The 20,562-nt window shown below is 51.3% G+C and overlaps 1 protein-coding gene across 1 annotated transcript in view; it reads left to right on the top strand.

Moving 5' to 3' along the window:
* Window positions 1-20,562, top strand: part of TRIM62 (tripartite motif containing 62) — a 57,080-nt gene that overhangs the window by 18,218 nt on the left and 18,300 nt on the right. Inside the window, exon 2 of the mRNA XM_037881270.2 lies at window positions 2,813-2,908. Within this exon, the coding sequence (XP_037737198.1) occupies window positions 2,813-2,908 (96 nt within the window). The remainder of the gene's footprint in view (window positions 1-2,812; window positions 2,909-20,562) is intronic.

Raw genomic sequence — 20,562 nt, 5'->3', positions numbered from 1 at the left:
CTTCCAATATGGAGACCAGCTTGCACTTTGTACAAAGTCGCTTCTGTCCTGTGGAAGAAAGACAAACATGGCACATCCAGTGCAGGTCACAACAGCTGAACACTCCTCATCCATGTTACCTTCCTTCTACGAGCTTCCTCAGGAGTTGTAGTGACTACTTGGAGAAGCTGGCAAGATGTAAGCCTCAGTGGGCTCTCCCCAGACGAACTCCCAGGCAAACTCCCTCTGTTAGCCGCTCTGCTGTTCGCTGGTTCGCAGCTGACTGGCTTTTTATACCAGTCAGGCCCACTCAAGGCTCACCTGGAACAAAGCACACCCAATTCACACTTTTCAAACAACCAATCAAGCACACGGTCAAACTGTCCCCACAACAGATACTCACATACTCACCAACACAGCCTCCCTAATGCAGCCCTTAGCGTACCTCCTCTCAGGCAGATCCCAGGCAAACTCCCTCTGTTAGCCTCTCTGCTGTTCGCCACTCCGCTGGTTCGCATGTCAGGTGACAGTCCCAAGGGGGTCTCTTTGACCGAACCCGTCACACCCCTTTCCTGTGGGAGTTTTGCTAATGGCCCAGCTGCCCTTTAGCTAATGTATGGGGATGGGATTGGCTGCTGTCCTGGAGCCCCAAAGTGTCACCTGACCTGGTCGTGGGAAGTGTGTCATTGGCTGGAACTGACTGTGCAGAAGAGGGGTCCCTTCAGGACAGCTGAGAGGTTAAGGCCAGGTCGATGTGTACCTCTGCTTTAACCCAGGTGATACTGCCCCACGTCTCAGGGGAGCAGGGAGGCTAAATGTATTGATGTTTGGCAAGCACTTTGAGCTCCCCAGAGGAAGGGCATTGGGAAAGGGCAAAGTGTTATGAGATCTTTTTGATACAACCTTCATTCCCCCCTGCAGCTACAGGGAGATGTGCAAAAGCTGGGAAATCAGAGGCCTGTACGTTTGGTAGAGCGGGCCTGATTCTAGGGATCGCTGCCTGGCTCTGCAGACTTACCAGCACTAGGAGGGCTTTGGGCACCCTGGGTGTGGTGTCCTGTGCTGTGCTGGCTGGCGGCACCTTGCCATGGTCTGCCATGGCCAGACATAAGCACACTTCAGTTCTGGGGTCGTCTGAGCATCAGGGCTGGAGTAACCCGGAAAGTATTTAGCAGGCTCCTTTTACAGGACATAGAGTTGTTTGTATTAACTGTAAACTTTCTGATGGGAGCATGTGTGCTGGGTGTGTGTGTGGGGGGATGTTGAGGGGTTGTGTATTTGTGGGGGTGGGGAAGTGTGTGTGTTAAGGGGGAACTTAGGGGTGTGTTTGGGGGGATATAGGAAGTATTGGGGTGGCAGCTCCTGGCCCCTGCACTTGTCTCTGTTCTGAACATGGCCGCTACTGCGCCATCACACTCTGTTTCCCCAGGCCTGGCCAAGCCTCCCCATTAGATGCTACAGAGCGGGCGTGAGTGATTGTGGCAGAGCGCACAGAGCTGAATTCCCTCCTGCACTGAATGGGGACCACACGCAGCCCAGCACTGACTGCCAGGCTGGAGGCCTGTCGCAGGCACTATGGTCCCTTCTGTGACAAGTGCCTGAGCATCACACTGCAGCAGGCGGGGCCAGCCCAGGGTGGAGCAGCCCTCTCCTGGCTCGGATGGTGCTGTGGGGAGAGGGGCTAATGCCTCAATAGCAGCGCTAGCCCTTTGGCTTCTCCCCTTTGGCACCGAGCACATCTGTTGGCTCCTCCAAAATCAAAAGCTGTAGTGGCTGAAATGGGCCAGATCCAGCCCGGGGGGTGCACCTCCATCCTCACTGCAGCTTACTGCATCCTGACTGCCCCCAGGAGTGGTCTCTCCAGTGCATGGCGCTGTCTGCAGGGGAGAAGCAGGAGGTGCTCTGGCATCTGGGCTTGGCATGTCCTGCACTGATGCCTAGTGAGGGGGTCAGCTATGTGGCAGCCAGAGAGGGGTGCTTGTCATGGCTGCTTCTCCCTGAGTGCAGGATGGGTGGCTACTCCTCCATCACGCTCTGGCTGAGATTTCCATCACTGCCGTGGGGATCTGGACTGGGCACAACATTCCCAGGGCCCGCGGGCTGCTTTGAAAATCACAGCCTGTCCAGCACTAGTGAGCCGAGTGTGCACAGGGTGGGTCGTGACGGACTGGATTGTGGGTGCCAGCATCGCACACCCCAGCAATGGAGGCTCTTCCTCGCTCCCCCATGCATTCTCTCTGGCTCTAAATCTCCCATCCATAAACCTTTGCCCAGACAGTGGGTCACTCGGACGGGGTGGGGGTCCATCACATCAAGTTGGTCACCTGTGAGCCTGGAAGTCTGAGCTTGTGGGGAGTGAGGGGATGGGCTTGGAGAGAGGACAGCTGTAAGCACAGCAAGGCAGTGTGATCTAGTGGTGTGAGCACTGGCCTGGCTGCCCAGAGCTCGTGGGTTCTAGCCTTGGCCCTGACGTGGCCTTGGACAAACTGCTTCCTCTCTGTAGGACAGGGCTCGTGATCCCTACTCAGCCCCAGGGGTGGTTGGGCAGAAGGCTGGCAAGCCTGTGCTGAGATCTGTCTGGGTAAAAGTCCCTCTGATTTATTAAAATGCTCTGGATCCAGATCAGCACCTGAACAGTCTCTGTGTCCCTTACTGCCATGCAAGGTGTTCTGGGCAATGGCACCTGAGGTCACCTCTCTCCTGAGTGGCCCTGGGTCCTCTGCTTAGGTGCTGCATCGTAGCTCAGAGAACCCACCCTGCTCGGAGCAATGAGGCTGGACGGCTCTGGCCCTGCCTGACTACTCTTTGTCTGTCTCCTTGCCTTGTGTTTCAGAGAGAACTGAAGGAGCAGCTCCAGGCACTGCAGGACAGCGAGTGCGGCCACACTGAGGCCCTGCACCTGCTCAAACGCCAGCTAGCCGAGACCAAGGTAACTGACTCAGGTGCAGAGCCCCCACTGGTTGGGGGGTGGATCATGATCGCCCAGCTGTGGCCTGTGGAGATGAAGGTCTCAGTGAGCTTGAGTGTCTCCGACTGGGAGGAGCTGCAGTCCGTGGATGGGGCGACAGACCTTTCACAGCCTCATTCTCCCCCAACCCCTGCCATATCCAGTCCCCGTCAGCCTCCAGAAAAAAGCCCAGCTCTCTCCAAACCGGGAGGCTTGTGTAGCGGTGGCTGTGGTGTGTACTCCCAGGAACTGCAGACTAGAGGTTCTAGGGCCAGATCATCGGAGGTATTCAGATGCCAAACTCCTACTGAAGTCAATGGGATGGTGGTGCCTAAATACCTTTACCTGGTCCCTAGAGACCGAGCAGACCCGTTAGGTCCCATCGGCTGCCCGACGCAGGCCTGTTCCTATCGGACCATTTTCTCATGCTGCACTTGCCTTGTTCCCGGTGTCCCAGCAGTAGGCCCTTCCCTGAGGCCGGTGACGCCACAGCCCAGCTGGCCATGACAAATCTGGACAGCCACCTGCTGTGGTCGGGCATCACAGCCCCAGGCTGCCATGGCCTGAGGTGTGCCCGGTCGGGGGGCGGCTCGGGAGGGCAGCCAGAGGCCTTGCATCATGTGCGGACGCAGCAGAGGTTTGCTCTTGCCTGGCCTGTGGCCCTTGGGCTCTTGGTGCCGTCTGTGCCTCACAGTCCAGAGGAAAGCGCCCTTGTTGCCCCCCCATTGAGCACCTCTCATGGATCCCTTTTGTGTGTTACAGGAGACCCTCGAGGCCCTGGCTGAGATCAGGGCCCCATGATGCTAGGGGCTGCCCCAAAAAGCTTAGGCCAGCTCCACAATTCTAGTTTGGGTCCTACCTCTATCTGAAATCAGTAGAGGTGAGGAGCCTAAATGCTGGTGTGGCTCTGACCTTGCTGTGTAAGCAATTGAGGCAGACAGCGGGTGGGAGAAGGGGGGTGCTATGACCCCATGTACAGATGGGGAGTCAAGGCCTGGAAAGATTAATTGCAGAGGATCATGTGCCCCCACCCAGCAGCTCCTCTTCTTCTCAGGGTGATGTCGTGCTGGGGAGTCTGCTAGAGACCACCGGACCAGGGGGAAGAGGTGGACGAGGCTTTCTTACGGCAACTAACAGAAGTTACTAGATCACAGGCCCTGGTTCTCATGGGAGACTTCAATCACCCTGATATCTGCAGGGAGAGCAATACAGCGGTGCACAGACAATCTAGGAAGTTTTTGGAACGTGTAGGGGACACTTTTCTGGTGAAAGTGCTGGAGGAACCAACTAGGGGCAGAGCTCTTCTTGACCTGCTGCTCACAAACCGGGAAGAATTAGTAGGGGAAGCAAAAGTGGATGGGAACCTGGGAGGCAGTGACCATGAGATGGTCAAGTTAAGGATCCTGACACAAGGAAGAAAGGAGAGTAGCAGAATACGGACCCTGGACTTCAGAAAAGCAGATTTTGGCTCCCTCAGGGAACTGATGGGCAGGATCCCCTGGGAGAGTAACATGAGGGGGAAAGGAGTGCAGGAGAGCTGGCTGTATTTTAAAGAATCCTTATTGAGGTTACAGGGACAAACCATACCGATGTGTAGAAAGACAAGTAAATATGGCAGGCGACCAGCTTGGCTTCACAGTGAAATCCTTGCTGATCTTAAACACAAAAAAGAAGCTTACAAGAAGTGGAAGTTTGGACAAATGACCAGGGAAGAGTATAAAAATATTGCTCGGGGATGCAGGAGTGAAATCAGGAAGGCCAAATCACACCTGGAGTTGCAGCTAGCCAGAGATGTTAAGAGTAACAAGAAGGGTTTCTTCAGGTATGTTAGCAACAAGAAGAAAGTCAAGAAAAGTGTGGGCCCCTTACTGAATGAGGGAGGCAACCTAATGACAGAGGATGTGGAAAAAGCTAATGTACTCAATTAAATGTACTCAATGCTTTTTTTGCCTCTGATTTCACAAACAAGGTCAGCTCCCAGACTACTGCACTGGGCAGCACAGCATGGGGAGGAGGTGACCAGCCCTCTGTGAAGAAAGAAGTGGTTCAGGGCTATTTAGAAGAGCTGGACGAGCACAAGTCCATGGGGCCGGATGCATTGCATCCGAGAGTGCTAAAGGAGTTGGCGGATGTGATTGCAGAGCCATTGGGCATTATCTTTGAAAACTCATGGCGATCGGGGGAGGTCCCAGAACACTGGAAAAAGGCTAATGTAGTGCCCATCTTTAAAAAAGGGAAGGAGGAGGATCCTGGGAACTACAGGCCAGTCAGCCTCACCTCAGTCCCTGGAAAAATCATGGAACAGGTCCTCAAGGAATCAATTCTGAAGCACTTAGAGGAGAGGAAAGTGATCAGGAACAGTCAGCATGGATTCACCAAGGGCAAGTCCTTCCTGACTAATCTAATTGCCTTCTATGACGAGATAACTGGCTCTGTGGATGAGGGGAAAGCAGTGGACGTGTTGTTCCTTGACTTTAGCAAAGTTTTTGACACGGTCTCCCACAGTATTCTTGCCAGCAAATTAAAGAAGTATGGGCTGGATGAATGGACGATAAGGTGGATAGAAAGCTGGCTAGATTGTCGGGCTCAACGGGTAGTGGTCAATGGCTCCATGTCTAGTTGGCAGCCGGTATCAAGTGGAGTGCCCCAAGGGTCGGTCCTGGAGCTGGTTTTGTTCAATATCTGCATGAATGATCTGGAGGATGGTGTGGATTGTACCCTCAGCAAGTTTGCAGATGACACTAAACTGGGAGGAGAGTTGTCCAGGATTTCCAGGTTTATGGATCTTGGGTAGCACATAGAATACCCCAGGTCGGGGTTCCAGGAGTGTGTCTGTGCAGATTTGTTCTTGTGCTTTTTCAGGGAGTTTCTTGAGCAAAGGTGTAGTTTCTTTTGGTAACCCTCAGTGGGATCAGAGGGTAATGGCTTGTAGAAAGTGGTGTTGGAGAGCAGCCTAGCAGCCTCTTGTTCATATTCCGGCCTATTCATGATAAAAGAATAAATGGACACAAATCAGACGTCAAGAATTATAACATTCAAAAACCAATCGGAGAACACTTCAGTCTCTTTGGTCACTCGATTACAGACCTAAGAGTGGCAATTCTTCAACAAAAAAACTTCAAAAACAGACTCCAATGAGATACTGCTGAATTGGAATTAATTTGCAAACTGGATACAGTTAACTTATGCTTGAATAGAGACTGGGAGTGGATGGGTCATTACACAAAGTAAAACTATTTCCCCATGTTTATTCCCCCCTTCCACCCCCCACTGTTCCTCAGACGTTCTTGTCAACTGCTGGAAATGGCCCACCTTCATTAGCACTACAAAGGTTTTTCCCCCCTGCTTTCCTGCTGGTAATAGCTCACTGTAAGTGATCACTTTGGTTACAGTGTGTATGGTAACACCCATTGTTTCATGTTCTCTATGTGTATAAATCGCCCCACTGTATTTTCCACGGAATGCATCCGATGAAGTGAGCTGTAGCTCACGAAAGCTTATGCTCAGATAAATTGGTTAGTCTCTAAGGTGCCACAAGTCCTCCTTTTCTTTTTGCGGATACAGACTAACACGGCTACTACTCTGACACCTTTATTTTTAATGAAAGCCAAGATTTTCATATAATAATGTGACTCCAGAAGCTGGGGCTTTAACCAAAATACCAAATATTGTGAGAGGCACAAGGTGAGTGAGATGCTATCTTTTATTGGACCAGCTTCTATTGGTGAGAGAGACAAGCTTTCATCCAGTGAAAGATATTACCTCACCCACCTTGTCTCTAATATCTTGGGACTGACGAGGCTACAACAAGACAGCATACAAATATTGAGAGACTTGGAGTAAAATCATACAAGTTGGCACCACCAGGGAACAATCCCAACTGGGGGAAGTCTGACCTTGGCTCATACCAGGAGCGTTGTGTTCTTGGAACAGATGTGGGTTCCCTTTTCCGAATTTGGAACTTGGTGTCCAAATTGTTTGCCTGTTCTCAGTCACCCTGGGTGTGGCTGATCCCAGGCCTTGGGCTAGTGGAATACTAGGCTGAGAGGCTGAGGGTAGGTTTACACTGCAGTCAAAGGTGTGACTGCAGCATATGTAGACAAACCCCGGCTAGCTTTGATCCCAGTAGCTCCGGTAATAATAGCAGTGACGCTGCATCAGCAGCCACTCGAATACGCACCCAGGGTCCTGGGCAGCCTTGTGCAGTCCATGCTGCCGCTGCGTCACTGCTGTTCCTGTTCACGCTGGCTAGGTCAGAGGTAGCTGGTGTCATGCTGCAGTCACACCTCTGACTCTAGTGCAGACCTACCCTTAGAAGCACAGATCAGAGCTCATAGCCCAGGGCAGGGAGGCTAAGGTAGCTTTGTCACCTTTATGCCATCCCAGTTCTTGGCTGATCCATGATCCTGGCCCGGGCTGCCTGTGCGCTGCAAAGTGGGACAGAATCTCCTCTGTGCTACAGCCTTGCCATGCCACACTCCTGCCCCCAGCACACCCCTGCAGCAGGGCTTCTGTGGGGGTCCCCAGAGGGCGGCCTCGCTGCTCTCTTCCGCAGTGCCTGCTGTAGGCACATCTTCCCCCAGCTGGATCTGGGGCCTTTACAGCCCCTTTACTTTGCTCCAGCCCTTTTACCTGGTGTAAAGGGGCTGGAGTGGGGGTGATGATCTCACCCTCTGTCATTGGTGGTGAAACCACTTCTCAGGCTGTATCAGCCACGGCGGCACGCTTGGGTCTTGCCTCTTTCAGATGCCAGGTTTAAGAGGCTGCTTTTTCTTGCAGTTTGTGAATGAATTTAGTGCTTATGAAAGTGAGGGATTGGCAGCTGAACCCCGGCATCCTGTGCCCCTGCCCACGCAGCCTTCCCACACCCAACTCTGCCAGGGCACCTTGGTCCTGACCTGCACATCCTGCTGCTATTTCAGTCCTGGGCTTCTCACACAAAGCTCTGTTGGTACAATTTCCTCCTCACCCGCACCCCACTCTGCCCTGCAGTTCCAGTCCTGGGGCTCCACTGCTTTCCCACAGCTCCTCAGTCCCTACCTACAACCCCCTGCTATTCCAGCCCTGGGGTCTCCGCTCACCCAGCTCTGCTGATGCCCCTCGCTTCTACTCCCCTGCCCCCCTTATTCTAGTTCTGGACCTCTCCTCTGCAGGGACTGGCACGAATTGTGGGGGGTTTTGGGGATGTGGATTCCCTAGAGCCTAAGGGGAATCTCCAAAACTCTCCTCACACATGAACTTAAAAGGATTGAACTCACCTCTCCACAATTACAGTCCTGGTGCATTGGGATAAAGTGCTACCTAAACTCTCTGAATTATGTTTCACCAGTCAGGCTCCTTGTAACTCGCCTGGAGCGAGGTGCCATGTTCACTTCCCAGGACATTTGTTTTTTAAAACAAATAAAACGTAACAACTGTAAATTACCGTTAGATGATGGGAGGCCACCAGAACTGGGATTGTTGCTGAGACAGGACAGCGTAATGTGCCATGATATTTTTTTTATACAAAGGCCTGCACCAGAGAGGAAATTAAAATGGAATGTGTGGTTTAAATCAAATCATTTGGAGATATTCTGAATTCAGAGAATTAGGCCATCCAATATCCCATTTCAGATATTCAGATTCCTTTGCTTAAAATTACCCTATCAAGATAAAAAAAAAATCATATTTAAAAAGATGATTTTTGCAGGGCTGCCCTAAAATGCCTCAGATTGTGGAAGCGGAAAGAACCGTAAACCTTGGATTTACTTTTCACTGCTTGTACAATCTAGCCTTCACATTTTGTACTGCAAGGAGACTTGTCAATTTCATTTTGTTTCTAGTCAGTTTCATTTCCTGTTTCTGATCTTGTTTCCTTCCCTACATTCCAGGACAGTTTGGTATTGCCAGACCCCTGCTTCCTAAAATCGTGAGCCAGGCCCTAAAAATGCATGATAGACTTACAATTCCTGAAATGAAATAAACTATTAGTAAATACTTATTATAAAATTGTAAACAATAATAAATAACACTGAGGTACTTTTTCTTTTGCTTTCTGTTTCTTGAACCTTTAGGGGTCCCCTTTTTAAGCTTTTCTAATAAACCAGGAGGACTAGAAACTTAGGGCTTGATCCCCAAAGGTACTTAGCCACCTAAGTCCAGTTTCTAGGTGCCACTCTGGGATCACAGAACTCCCCTTAGCTACCATCTAACTCTGTAGGGGCCTAAACTCACTTACGTTTCTGCAGCAAAAGTTCCTTAGGTGCCAATGTTTCTGCCTCCAACCATGCACACTGCTGGACATCTAGGGGCTGATCTTCCATCCGAGCTCCAGAGAACTTCATGAACTGGGGGAAGATAGGCATTCGGCCACCCAACTCATCTGAGGGGCCTGCTCTGGTAGGCATGCTCAGAGGCCGCCTAACTTCCGATAAGGTGGTGGAAGATGTCCCTTTAACGCAGTGGTTGGGGCACTTACCTGGGATGTGGGAGACCCTCAGTTCAAGTCCTCCCTATGTCTAATGAGGAGAAGGGATTTAAACAGAGATCTGATCCCTTTCACGTGCGTGTGCAAACTATTGGACTATAAAGGAAGAGATAGGTATAGTTAGGAAGAGACAGGTAATAGTTATGGGGGATTCAATCATTAGAAACACAGATAGCTGGGTTTGCGATGAGCAGGAGAACCGCATGGTGACTCGCCTGCCTGGTGTGAAGGTTCCAGATCTCTCAAGACATCTAGATAGACTTCTGTGTAATGCTCGGGAGGAGCCGGTGGTCGTGGTACACGTAGGTACCAATGACATAGGGAAGGATAGGAGAGAGGTCCTGGGGACCGAATTTAGGCTGGTGTAGGTAAGAGATTGAAGTCCAGGACCTCCATGGTAGCATTCTCTGAAATGCTTCCAGTTCCACGTGCAGGGCCAGGTGGAACTGCAGGGTCTCAATGCGTGGATGAGACGATGGTGTAGGGAGGAGGGGTTTAGATTTATTAGGAACTGGGTAGACTGTTGGGAAAGGGGGAACCTATACAGGAAGGATGGGCTCCACCTAAACCGAAATGGAACCAGATTGCTGGCACTTCACATTAAAAAGGTTGTAGAACAGTTTTTAAACTAAGGGCTGGGGGAAAGCTGACAGGTGCGGAAGAGCGTGTGGTTCGGACAGAAACACCTCTTAGGGGAGGATCGATTAATGGAGATTCTAGTAAGGAGGAGAGGATGAAAGATGATAAAATACAGGTAGGATCTGATCAGAAACAGTCAAATCATAGAATCACAGATGAAAAAGAGTCTCATTCAATTACATCATGTAATGGCAGACAGCTAAAAGTTTCCATTTTTTAAAGTGCTTGTACACAAATGCTAGAAGTCTAAATAATAAGATGGGTGAACTAGAGTGTGTTGTGTTAAAGGAGGATATTGACATAATAGGTATCACAGAAACCTGGTGGAGTGAGGACAATCAACGGGACAATTATTCCAGGGTACAAAATATATCGGAAGGACAGAACAGGTCGTGGGGGGGGGGGGCAGCGGGGGGAGTGGCACTATATGTGAAAGAAAATGTAGAATCAAATGAAATAAAAATCTTAAATGAATCCACATGTTCCACAGAATCTCTATAGATAGTAATTCCATGCTCTAATAATAAGAATATAGCAGTAGAGATATGTTACTGACCACCTGACCAGGATGGTGATAATGATTGTGAAATGCTCAGGGAGATTAGAGAGATTATTAAAATAAAAAACCTCAATAATAATGGGGGATTTCAGCTATCCCCATATTGACTGGGTACATGTCACCTCAGGATGGGATGAAGAGATAAAGTTTCTTGACACCTTAAATGACTGCTTCTTCGAGAAGCTAGTCCTGGAACCCACAAGAGGAGAGGCAATTCTTGATTTTGTTCAATATCTTCATTAATAATCTGGAGGATGGCGTGGATTGCACCCTCAGCAAGTTTGCAGATGGCATTAAACTGGAAGGAGAGGTAGATACACTGGAGGGCAGGGATAGGATACAGAGGGCCCTAGACAAATTAGAGGATTGGGCCAAAAGAAATCTGATGAGGTTCAACAAGGACAAGTGCAGAGTCCTGCACTTAGGATGGAAGAATCCCATGCCCTGCTACAGACTAGGGACTGAGTGGCGAGGCAGCAGTTTTGCAGAAAAGGACCTAGGGGTTACAGTGGACAAGAAGCTGGATATGAGTCAACAGTGTGCCCTTGTTACCAAGAAGGCTAACAGCATTTTGAGCTGTATAAGTAGGAGCATTGCCAGCAGATCGAGGGACGTGATCATTTCCCTCTATCTGGCATTGGTGAGGCCTCATCTGGAGTACTGTGTCCAGTTTTGGGCCCCACACTACAAGAAGGATGTGGACAAATTGGAGAGAGTCCAGCAGAGGGCAACAAAAATGATTAGGGGACTGGAACACATGAGTTATGAGGAGAGGCTGAGGGAACTGGGATTGTTTAGTCTGCGGAAGAGAAGAATGAGGGGGGATTTGATAGCTGCTTTCAACTACCTGAAAGGGGGTTCCAAAGAGGATGGATCTAGACTGTTCTCAGTGGTAGCAGATGACAGAACGAGGAGTAATGGTCTCAAGTTGCAGTGCGGGAGGTTTAGGTTGGATATTAGGAAAAACTTTTTCACTAGGAGGGTGGTGAAGCACTGGAATGCATTCCCTAGGGAGGTGGTGGAGTCTCCTTCCTTTGAGGTTTTTAAGGTCAGGCTTGACAAAGCCGTGGCTGGGATGATTTAGTTGGGGCTTGGTCCTGCTTTGAGCAGGGGGTTGGACTAGATGACCTCCTGAGGTCCCTTCCAACCCTGATATTCTATGATTTAGGCCTAAGTGGAGAACAGGATCTGGTTCAAGAGGTGAATATAGCTGGACAGCTTGGTAATAGTGACCGTAACATAATTAAATTTAAAATCCTTGTGGCGGTAAAACACCACAGAAGCACAGCACTGTAGCATTTAATTTCAGAAAGGGGAGCTACACAAAAATGAGGAAGCTAGTTAAACAGAAATTAAAAGATATGGCACCAAAAGTGAAATCCCTGAAAGCTGCATGGAAAATTTTTAAAGACACCACAGTAGAGGCTCAACTTAAGTGTACACCCCAAATTTAAAAAACATAGTAAGAGAACCAAAAAAGTGCCACCGTGGCTAACCAACAAAGTAAAAGAAGCAGTGAGAGGCAAAAAGGCATCCTTTAAAAGTGGAAGTTAAATCCTAGTGAGGAAAATAGAAAGGAGCATAAACACTGGCAAATGAAGTGTAAAAATACAATTAGGAAGGCCAAAAAAGAATTTGAGGGACAGCTAGCCAAAGACTCAGAAAGTAATAGCACATTTTTTCGAAGTACATCAGAAGCAGGGAGCTGCTAAACCGTTAGTGGGGCCACTGGACGATTGAGATGTTTTAGCAGGATGCTCAAGGACGATAACGCCATTTCAGAGAAACTAAATGAATTCTTTGCATCGGCCTTCACAGCTGAAGATTTGAGGGAGATTCCCAAACCCGAGCCATTCTTTTTAGACGACAAATCTGAGGAATTGTCCCAGACTGAGGTGTCATTAGAGGAGGTTTTGGAACAAATTGATAAACTAAACTGTAACAAGTCACCAGGACCAGATGGTATTCACCCAAGAGTTCTGAAGGAACTCAAATGTGAAATTGCAGAACTGCAAACTGTAGTTTGTAACCTATCATTTAAATCAGCTTCTGTACCTGATGACTGGAGGGTAGCTAATGTGACGCCAATTTTTAAAAATGGCTCCAGAGGTGATGCTGGCAATTACAGGCTGGTAAACCTGACTTCAGTGCCGGGCAAACTGGTTGAAACTATAGTAAAGAACAAAATTGTCAGACACAGATGAACATAATTTGTTGGTGAAGAGTCAGTATGGTTTTGGAAAGGGCAATGATGCCTCACCAATCTACTAGAATTCTCTGAGGGGGTCAACAAGCATGTTGTCAAGAGTGATCCAATGGATATAATGTACTTGGTCTTTCAGAAAGCCTTTGACAAGGTCCCTCACCAAGGGCTCTCAGGCAAAGTAAGCTGTCATGGGATAAGAGGGAAAGTCCTCTCATGGATCAGTAACTGGTGAAAAGATAGGAAACAAAAGGTATGAATAAATGGTCAGTTTTCAGAATGTAGAGAGGTAAATAGTGGTGTCCCCCAGGGGTCTATACTGGGCCCAGTCCTATTCAACATATTCATAAATGATCTGGAAAAAGGGGTAAACAGTGAGGTGGCAAAATTTTCAGATGATACAAAACTTCTCAAGATAGTTAAGTCCCAGGCAGACTGCGAAGAGCTGCAAAAGGATTCCTCAAAACTGGGTGACTGGGCAACAAAATGGCAGATGAAATTCAATGTTGATAAATGCAAAGTAATGCACATTGGAAAACATAATCCCAACTATACATATAAAATGATGGGGTCTAAGTTAGCTGTTACCACTCAGAAAGAGATCTTGGAGTCATTGTGGAGAGTTCTCTGAAAACATCCACTCAATGCGCAGCAGCAGTCAAAAAAGCAAACAGAACATTGGGAATCATTAAGAAAGGGATAGATAGTAAGACAGAAAATATCATATTGCCTCTATATAAATCCATGGTATGCCCACATCTTGAATACTGTGTGCAGATGTGGTCGTCCCATCTTAAAAATGATATATTGCAATTGGAAAAGGTTCAGAAAAGGGCAACAAAAATTATTAGGGGTATGGAACGGCTGCAATATGAGGAGAGATTAATAAGACTGGGACTTTTCATCTTGGAAAAGAGATGACTAGGGGGATATGATAGAGGTCTATAAAATCATAACTGGTGTAGAGAAAGAAAATCATAGAATTGTAGAATATCAGGGTTGGAAGGGACCTCAGGAGGTCATCTAGTCCAACCCCCTGCTCAGAGCAGGACCAATCCCCAACTAAATCATCCCAGCCAGGGCTTTGTCAAGCCTGACCTTAAAAATATCTAAGGAAGGAGATTCCACCACCTCCCTAGGGAACGCATTCCAGTGCTTCACCACCCTCCTAGTGAAAAAGTTTTTCCTAATATCCAACCTAAACCTCCCGCACTGCAACTTGAGACCATTACTCCTTGTTCTGTCGTCTGCTACCACTGAGAACAGTGGTAGCATTTTTGTTGCCCTCCACTGGACTCTTTCCAATTTTTCCACATCCTTCTTGAAGTGTGGGGCCCAAAACTGGGCACAGTACTCCAGATGAGGCCTCACCAAGGTCGAATAGAGGGGAACGATCACGTCCCTCGATCTGCTGGCAGTGCCCCTACATATACATCCCAAAATGCCATTGGCCTTCTTGGCAACATAGGGAAGTGTTATTTACTCCTTCTCATAACACAAGAACTAGGGGTCACCAAATGAAATTAATATGCGGTAGGTTTAAAACAAACAAAAGGAAGTATTTTTTCACACAATGCACCATCAACCTGTGGAACTCCTTGCCAGAGGATGTTGTGAAGGCTAAGGCTATAACAGTGTTAAAAAAAAACTAGATAAGTTCATGGAGGATAGGTCCATCAATGACTGTTAGCCAGGATGGGCAGGGAGGGTGTCCCTAGCCTCTGTTTGCCAGAAGCTGGGAATTGGCAATGGGATGGATCACTTGATGGTTACCTGTTCCTTCTGGAGCACCTGGCATTGGCCACTGTTGGCAGACAGGATACTGAGCTAGATGGACCTTTGGTCTGACCCAGTATGGCCATTCTTATTTTGCTAAAGTGATTTTTGACACAGTCCCACGGGATGCTCTCTTAAGGAAACTAGTGAATTGTGGCCGAGATGAGATTAGGCCACTATAAGGTGGGTGCACAGCTGGTTGAAAGAACGTACTCAAAGAGCTGTTATCAATGGTTTGCTATTAAACTGTGGAGAGGGGCACATATAGTGGGCTCCCGCAAGGGTCAGTCCTTAGTCTGGTACTATGCAATATTTTCATTAATGACCTGGTTAATGGAGCAGAGAGTATGCTTATAAAATTTGGAGATGACACCAAGCTGGGAGCGATTGCAAGCACTTTGGAGGACAGGATTAGAATTCAAAATGACCTTGACAAAGTGGTGAGCTGGTCTGAAATCAACAAGATGAAATTTAATAAAGATAAGTGCAAAGTACTGCATTTAGGAAAGAAAAATCAAATGTACAACTACAAAATGTGGAATAACTGGCACGGTGGTTGTACTGCTGGAAAGGATTTGGGGGTTAGAGTGGATCACAAATTGAATATGAGTCAACAGTGTGATGCTGTTGTGAAAAGGCTGATATCACTGTGGGCTGTATTTACAGATGTGAAGACATTGAAGGGAGTCCAGAGGAGAGCAACAAAAATGAGAAATGGTTTAGAAAACCTGACCTATGAGGAAAAGTTAAAAAAAGAACTGGGATCGTTTAGTCTTGAGGAAAGATAACAGGGGGGGACCTGATAACAGTCACCAAATATGTTAAGGGCTGTTATAAAGAGGATGGGGTTCAGTTGCTCTCCATGTCTACTGAAAGTAGGACAAAAAGTGATGATCTTAATCTGCAGCAAGGGAGAGTCAGGTTAGATATTAGGAAAAACTTTCTGAGTATAAAGAAAAGGAGTACCTGTGGCACCGTAGACACTAACCAATTTATTTGAGCATAAGCTTTTGTGAGCTACAGCTCACTTCATCGGATGCATACTGTGGAAACTGCACAGTATGCATCTGATGAAGTGAGCTGTAGCTCACGAAAGCTTATGCTCAAACAAATTGGTTAGTCTCTAAGGTGCCACAAGTACTCCTTTTCTTTTTGCGAATACAGACTAACACGGCTGCTACTCTGAACCCTTTCTAAGTATAACGGTAGTTAAATGCTGGAACAGGCTTCCCAGAGAGGTTATGGAATCCCCGTCAGTGGAGGTTTTTAAGAACAGGTTGGATAAACCCCTCTCGGGGATGGTCTAGGTTTACTTGGTCCTGCCTCAGTGTAGGTTGCTGGACTAGATGACTTCTCAAGGTCCCTTCCAGCCCGACATTTCTATGATTCTCACTCTTTTTCTGGCCCAAATAATACTAAATTATTCAATTAAACTGGAACTACTTCAACAGGAGAAATTGAGGGAGACCCCCCTCAGAATAGCCCCTAGCCCTCATTGAAAGGTGGCAGATCCCTGTTCAGATTCCTTCTCCCCGAGAGGGGACATGACCCAAGCATCTCCCACAGCCTGAGCGAGTACCTGAACCACTGGGCTAAAGCCTATAGGGTGGGCCTCTCTTTTTTCCTCCTCCTCCTCCATCTGTTTTGTGTGAGCTAGGCAGCCTCTGAAACGCCTGCCAGACTGAGCCCTGCGTGCAAGTTAGGTAGAGGAATGACTATGTTGCCCCAGTTTGTGGATCACAGTCTAGGACACCTGGCTCTCTCCGTTCACTATATAGGGAGCCTAAGCAGCAGATTCAGCGTTACAGATCCCAGTATTGTTCCTGAGATTTCCTAGGCACCTTTAAAAGTTTGGCGCCATGATGTTTGGCGTCACAGTGCCCAAGACCTTTGTGGATCCAGCCTTCCTTACTTCCTTTAAATGAAAGCTGAGAGTCTCACTTAGTCACATGATTGCAGGAGCTTTAAGAAAACCTGCAAGTATCACTGGACTTGCAATAAAATTACAAGAGTTGGCCATGCTGAAAAAGCCGTTTGTTTTCATTGAAATTAAAAATAAAACATAGCCCTATTCCTAGTCAGAATTATGTCTCCTAAGAGCCCTTTTCTATTACATCAAAATGTTGGGCCTGAATTAACAGGAACAGCCTCACTTGAAAACCTGAAAACGTTGTGCCCATTGTGCTTACAAGTCACGTGGTCGGCCCATCCCGTCTCAAAACTCCTTTGCTGAGATGCTTACAAGAGGCTTAACTGGCAGTAGTTAGGCAACTAGGACCACAGCCCAATGTGCTGGCCAGTATTGTCTCGTCCATCTGCTGTCTCTTGTCTCGGACTTTGACTGTGAGCTCCGGGGAGCAGGGGCCATCTCTTTGTTCTGTGTTTGTGCAGCACTAGAGCCATGGGGTTCTGGCCAGGTGCTCTCACAATACCAGTAATAAATCACCAGAATTCCTACATCTGATAGCGCGCTGGGCCAGATTTTCCAAAGAGCCCCAAGCAAGATTTCCAAGGGCTCAACCCTTACAGCTGGGGCCAGATGTTCCAAAGACCTCAGCTCCCATTGGATAAGGTCCGAGTTTGCACAAGCACTTTGCTTCCAGCAGCCCCCATTCTGACACTTATGGCTGGGCTGGCAAAAGTGCCCTGCACCCAGCATGCCGAGTCCCTGAGCATCCTAAGTGGAAACAGCTCTTTGGAAAACGTCGGTGTATAGTCGGTTCCCCTCTTTCTCTTTTATAGTCAGTTTCACTGCTTCTCCTGGGTGTTCTCAGTAAGTCACTCCACCCATCCACCCCAGTCTGCAAGGATCTTTTGACAGTGATAGGGGAGAGAACATTTTTTTTTAAACAATGGGGAAATGTGATTGCAACAAGGGGATGGAGGCAAACACACCTGACCCTCCCATTTTAAAGCGACTAGATTTCAAGCTGACTGTGTCCCTTGGGAAAAAAATCTCATCAGCAGGGTTTGCAGTAGCAGTGCGATTCTGAAATAGTGGATTCCGGAGCAAAGCGTCACATGGGTGTTGGAGGCAGGCTGAGGTTGCTCTCAGGGGTGGGGACAGCATGATTCCACGGGAGGGAGGAGTAGAGTGGTGTGCGGTGAAGGGAAGTAAGCTGGGATTTAAGGGCAGCAAAGGTGTTGTTAAATATCCTTAACGTTCTTTCCACAGGCAAGCAATTGGGAGGGAGGGGGAAGGTCAGCGGTGCTGGGTGCTGTAGGGAGGAGAGACTGAGTCAACTGTGGGGTGAGGTGCCAGAGGCTCCCCAGCTGTAACACTGACCAGCCTTGCAGAGTGACTAGGTGTAGTGCCATGAAGACACAGGGTGCAGTGTCAGTGCCTGGCACAGCCAGAGAGCAAGGCTGGGTGCTATAGTGAGGGAATAATGGCCAGAGCAGGGAGGTGTGTGGGGAGCCCAGGGGTGGAATACTTCTGGGCACGCAGGTCTGGAGAAGGGGTCTCAGCAAACCTGTAGAGATGATTCATAGATTCCACTCCAGGAGAGCTCGGTAATCGTTGGGTCTGAGCTACTGGGCAGTTCCTGGAGCCGAGCTTTCAGAACCCAGCCAGTCTGCAGAGCACGTCTCGAATTCGGAATGAGAGAGATGAGCCCTGAAAATAGAGTGGAAGGGCTGCACGTCTGGAGCCAGGGGCCCTGGCAGAGCTGGGTGTGGGGAGCTCAGGACCGGGAGGGCTGTGGGTGAGGTGTGGGGGGCAGTGGCAGAGCTGGGTGTGGGGAGCTCAGGGCCGGGCAGGCTGTGGGTCAGGAGTGGGGGGTACTGGCAGAGCTGGGTGTGGGGAGCTCAGGGCTGGGTGGGCTGTGGGTCGAGCCAGGGGCACTGGCAGAGCTGGGTGTGGGGAGCTCAGGGCCGGGCGGGCTGTGGGTGAGGCGTGGGGGGCACTGGCAGAGCTGGGTGTGGGGAGCTCAGGGCCGGGCAGGCTGTGGGGCAGGAGTGGAGGCTCTGGCAGAGCTGGGTGTGGGGAGCTCAGGGCTGGGCGGGCTGTGGGTGAGGCGTGGGGGGCACTGGCAGAGCTGGGTGTGGGGAGCTCAGGGCCGGGCAGGCTGTGGGGCAGGAGTGGGGGGCACTGGCAGAGCTGGGTGTGGGGAGCTCAGGGCCGGGCGGGCTGTGGGTCAGGAGTGGGGGGCACTGGCAGAGCTGGGTGTGGGGAGCTCAGGGCCGGGCGGGCTGTGGGTCAGGAGTGGGGGATCTGGCAGAGCTGGGTGTGGGGAGCTCAGGGCCGGGCACGCTGTGGGTCAGGCATGGGGGGCACTGGCAGAGCTGGGTGTGGGGAGCTCAGGGCCGGGCGGGCTGTGGGTCAGGCGTGGGAGGCTCTGGCAGAGCTGGGTGTGGGGAGCTCAGGGCCGGGCGGGCTGTGGGTCAGGCGTGGGGGGCACTGGCAGAGCTGGGTGTGGGGAGCTCAGGGCCGGGCACGCTGTGGGTCAGGAGTGGGGGCTCTGGCAGAGCTGGGTGTGGGGAGCTCAGGGCCGGGCGGGCTGTGGGTCAGGAGTGGGGGCTCTGGCAGAGCTGGGTGTGGGGAGCTCAGGGCCGGGCACGCTCTGGGTCAGGAGTGGGGGCTCTGGCAGAGCTGGGTGTGGGGAGCTCAGGGCCGGGCGGGCTGTGGGTCAGGAGTGGGGGCTCTGGCAGAGCTGGGTGTGGGGAGCTCAGGGCCGGGCGGGCTGTGGGTCAGGCGTGGGGGGCACTGGCAGAGCTGGGTGTGGGGAGCTCAGGGCCGGGCACGCTCTGGGTCAGGAGTGGGGGCTCTGGCAGAGCTGGGTGTGGGGAGCTCAGGGCCGGGCGGGCTGTGGGTCAGGCGTGGGGGGCACTGGCAGAGCTGGGTGTGGGGAGCTCAGGGCCGGGCACGCTCTGGGTCAGGAGTGGGGGCTCTGGCAGAGCTGGGTGTGGGGAGCTCAGGACCGGGAGGGCTGTGGGTGAGGTGTGGGGGGCAGTGGCAGAGCTGGGTGTGGGGAGCTCAGGGCCGGGCAGGCTGTGGGTCAGGAGTGGGGGGCAGTGGCAGAGCTGGGTGTGGGCAGCTCAGGGCCGGGCGGGCTGTGGGTCAGGAGTGGGGGGCACCGGCAGAGCTGGGTGTGGGGAGCTCAGGGCCGGGCGGGCTGTGGGTCAGGCGTGGGGGGCTCTGGCAGAGCTGGGTGTGGGGAGCTCAGGGCCGGGCGGGCTGTGGGTCAGGAGTGGGGGGCAGTGGCAGAGCTGGGTGTGGGGAGCTCAGGGCCGGGCGGGCTGTGGGTGAGGAGTGGGGGGCAGTGGCAGAGCTGGGTGTGGGGAGCTCAGGGCCGGGCGGGCTGTGGGTCAGGCGTGGGGGGCACTGGCAGAGCTGGGTGTAGGGAGCTCAGGGCCGGGTGGGCTGTGGGTGAGGAGTGGGGGGCACTGGCAGAGCTGGGTGTGGGGAGCTCAGGGCCGGGCGGGCTGTGGGTCAGGCGTGGGGGGCACTGGCAGAGCTGGGTGTGGGGAGCTCAGGGCTGAGCGGGCTGTGGGTGAGGCGTGGGGGGCACTGGCAGAGCTGGGTGTGGGGTGCTCAGGGCCGGGCGGGCTGTGGGTGAGGCGTGGGGGGCACTGGCAGAGCTGGGTGTGGGGAGCTCAGGGCCGGGCGGGCTGTGGGTCAGGAGTGGGGGCTCTGGCAGAGCTGGGTGTGGGGAGCTCAGGGCCGGGCGGGCTGTGGGTCAGGCGTGGGGGGCACTGGCAGAGCTGGGTGTGGGGAGCTCAGGGCCGGGAGGGCTGTGGGTGAGGTGTGGGGGGCAGTGGCAGAGCTGGGTGTGGGGAGCTCAGGGCCGGGCAGGCTGTGGGTCAGGAGTGGGGGGTACTGGCAGAGCTGGGTGTGGGGAGCTCAGGGCCGGGCGGGCTGTGGGTCAGGAGTGGGGGGCAGTGGCAGAGCTGGGTGTGGGCAGCTCAGGGCCCGGCGGGCTGTGGGTCAGGAGTGGGGGGCACCGGCAGAGCTGGGTGTGGGGAGCTCAGGGCTGGGCGGGCTGTGGGTGAGG

Source organism: Chelonia mydas, chromosome 18, assembly GCF_015237465.2.
Source record: "Chelonia mydas isolate rCheMyd1 chromosome 18, rCheMyd1.pri.v2, whole genome shotgun sequence".
Taxonomy (NCBI): domain Eukaryota; kingdom Metazoa; phylum Chordata; order Testudines; family Cheloniidae; genus Chelonia; species Chelonia mydas.
Note: the sequence above shows the minus strand (reverse complement) of the source record. Positions and strands in the feature narration are given on the sequence as shown.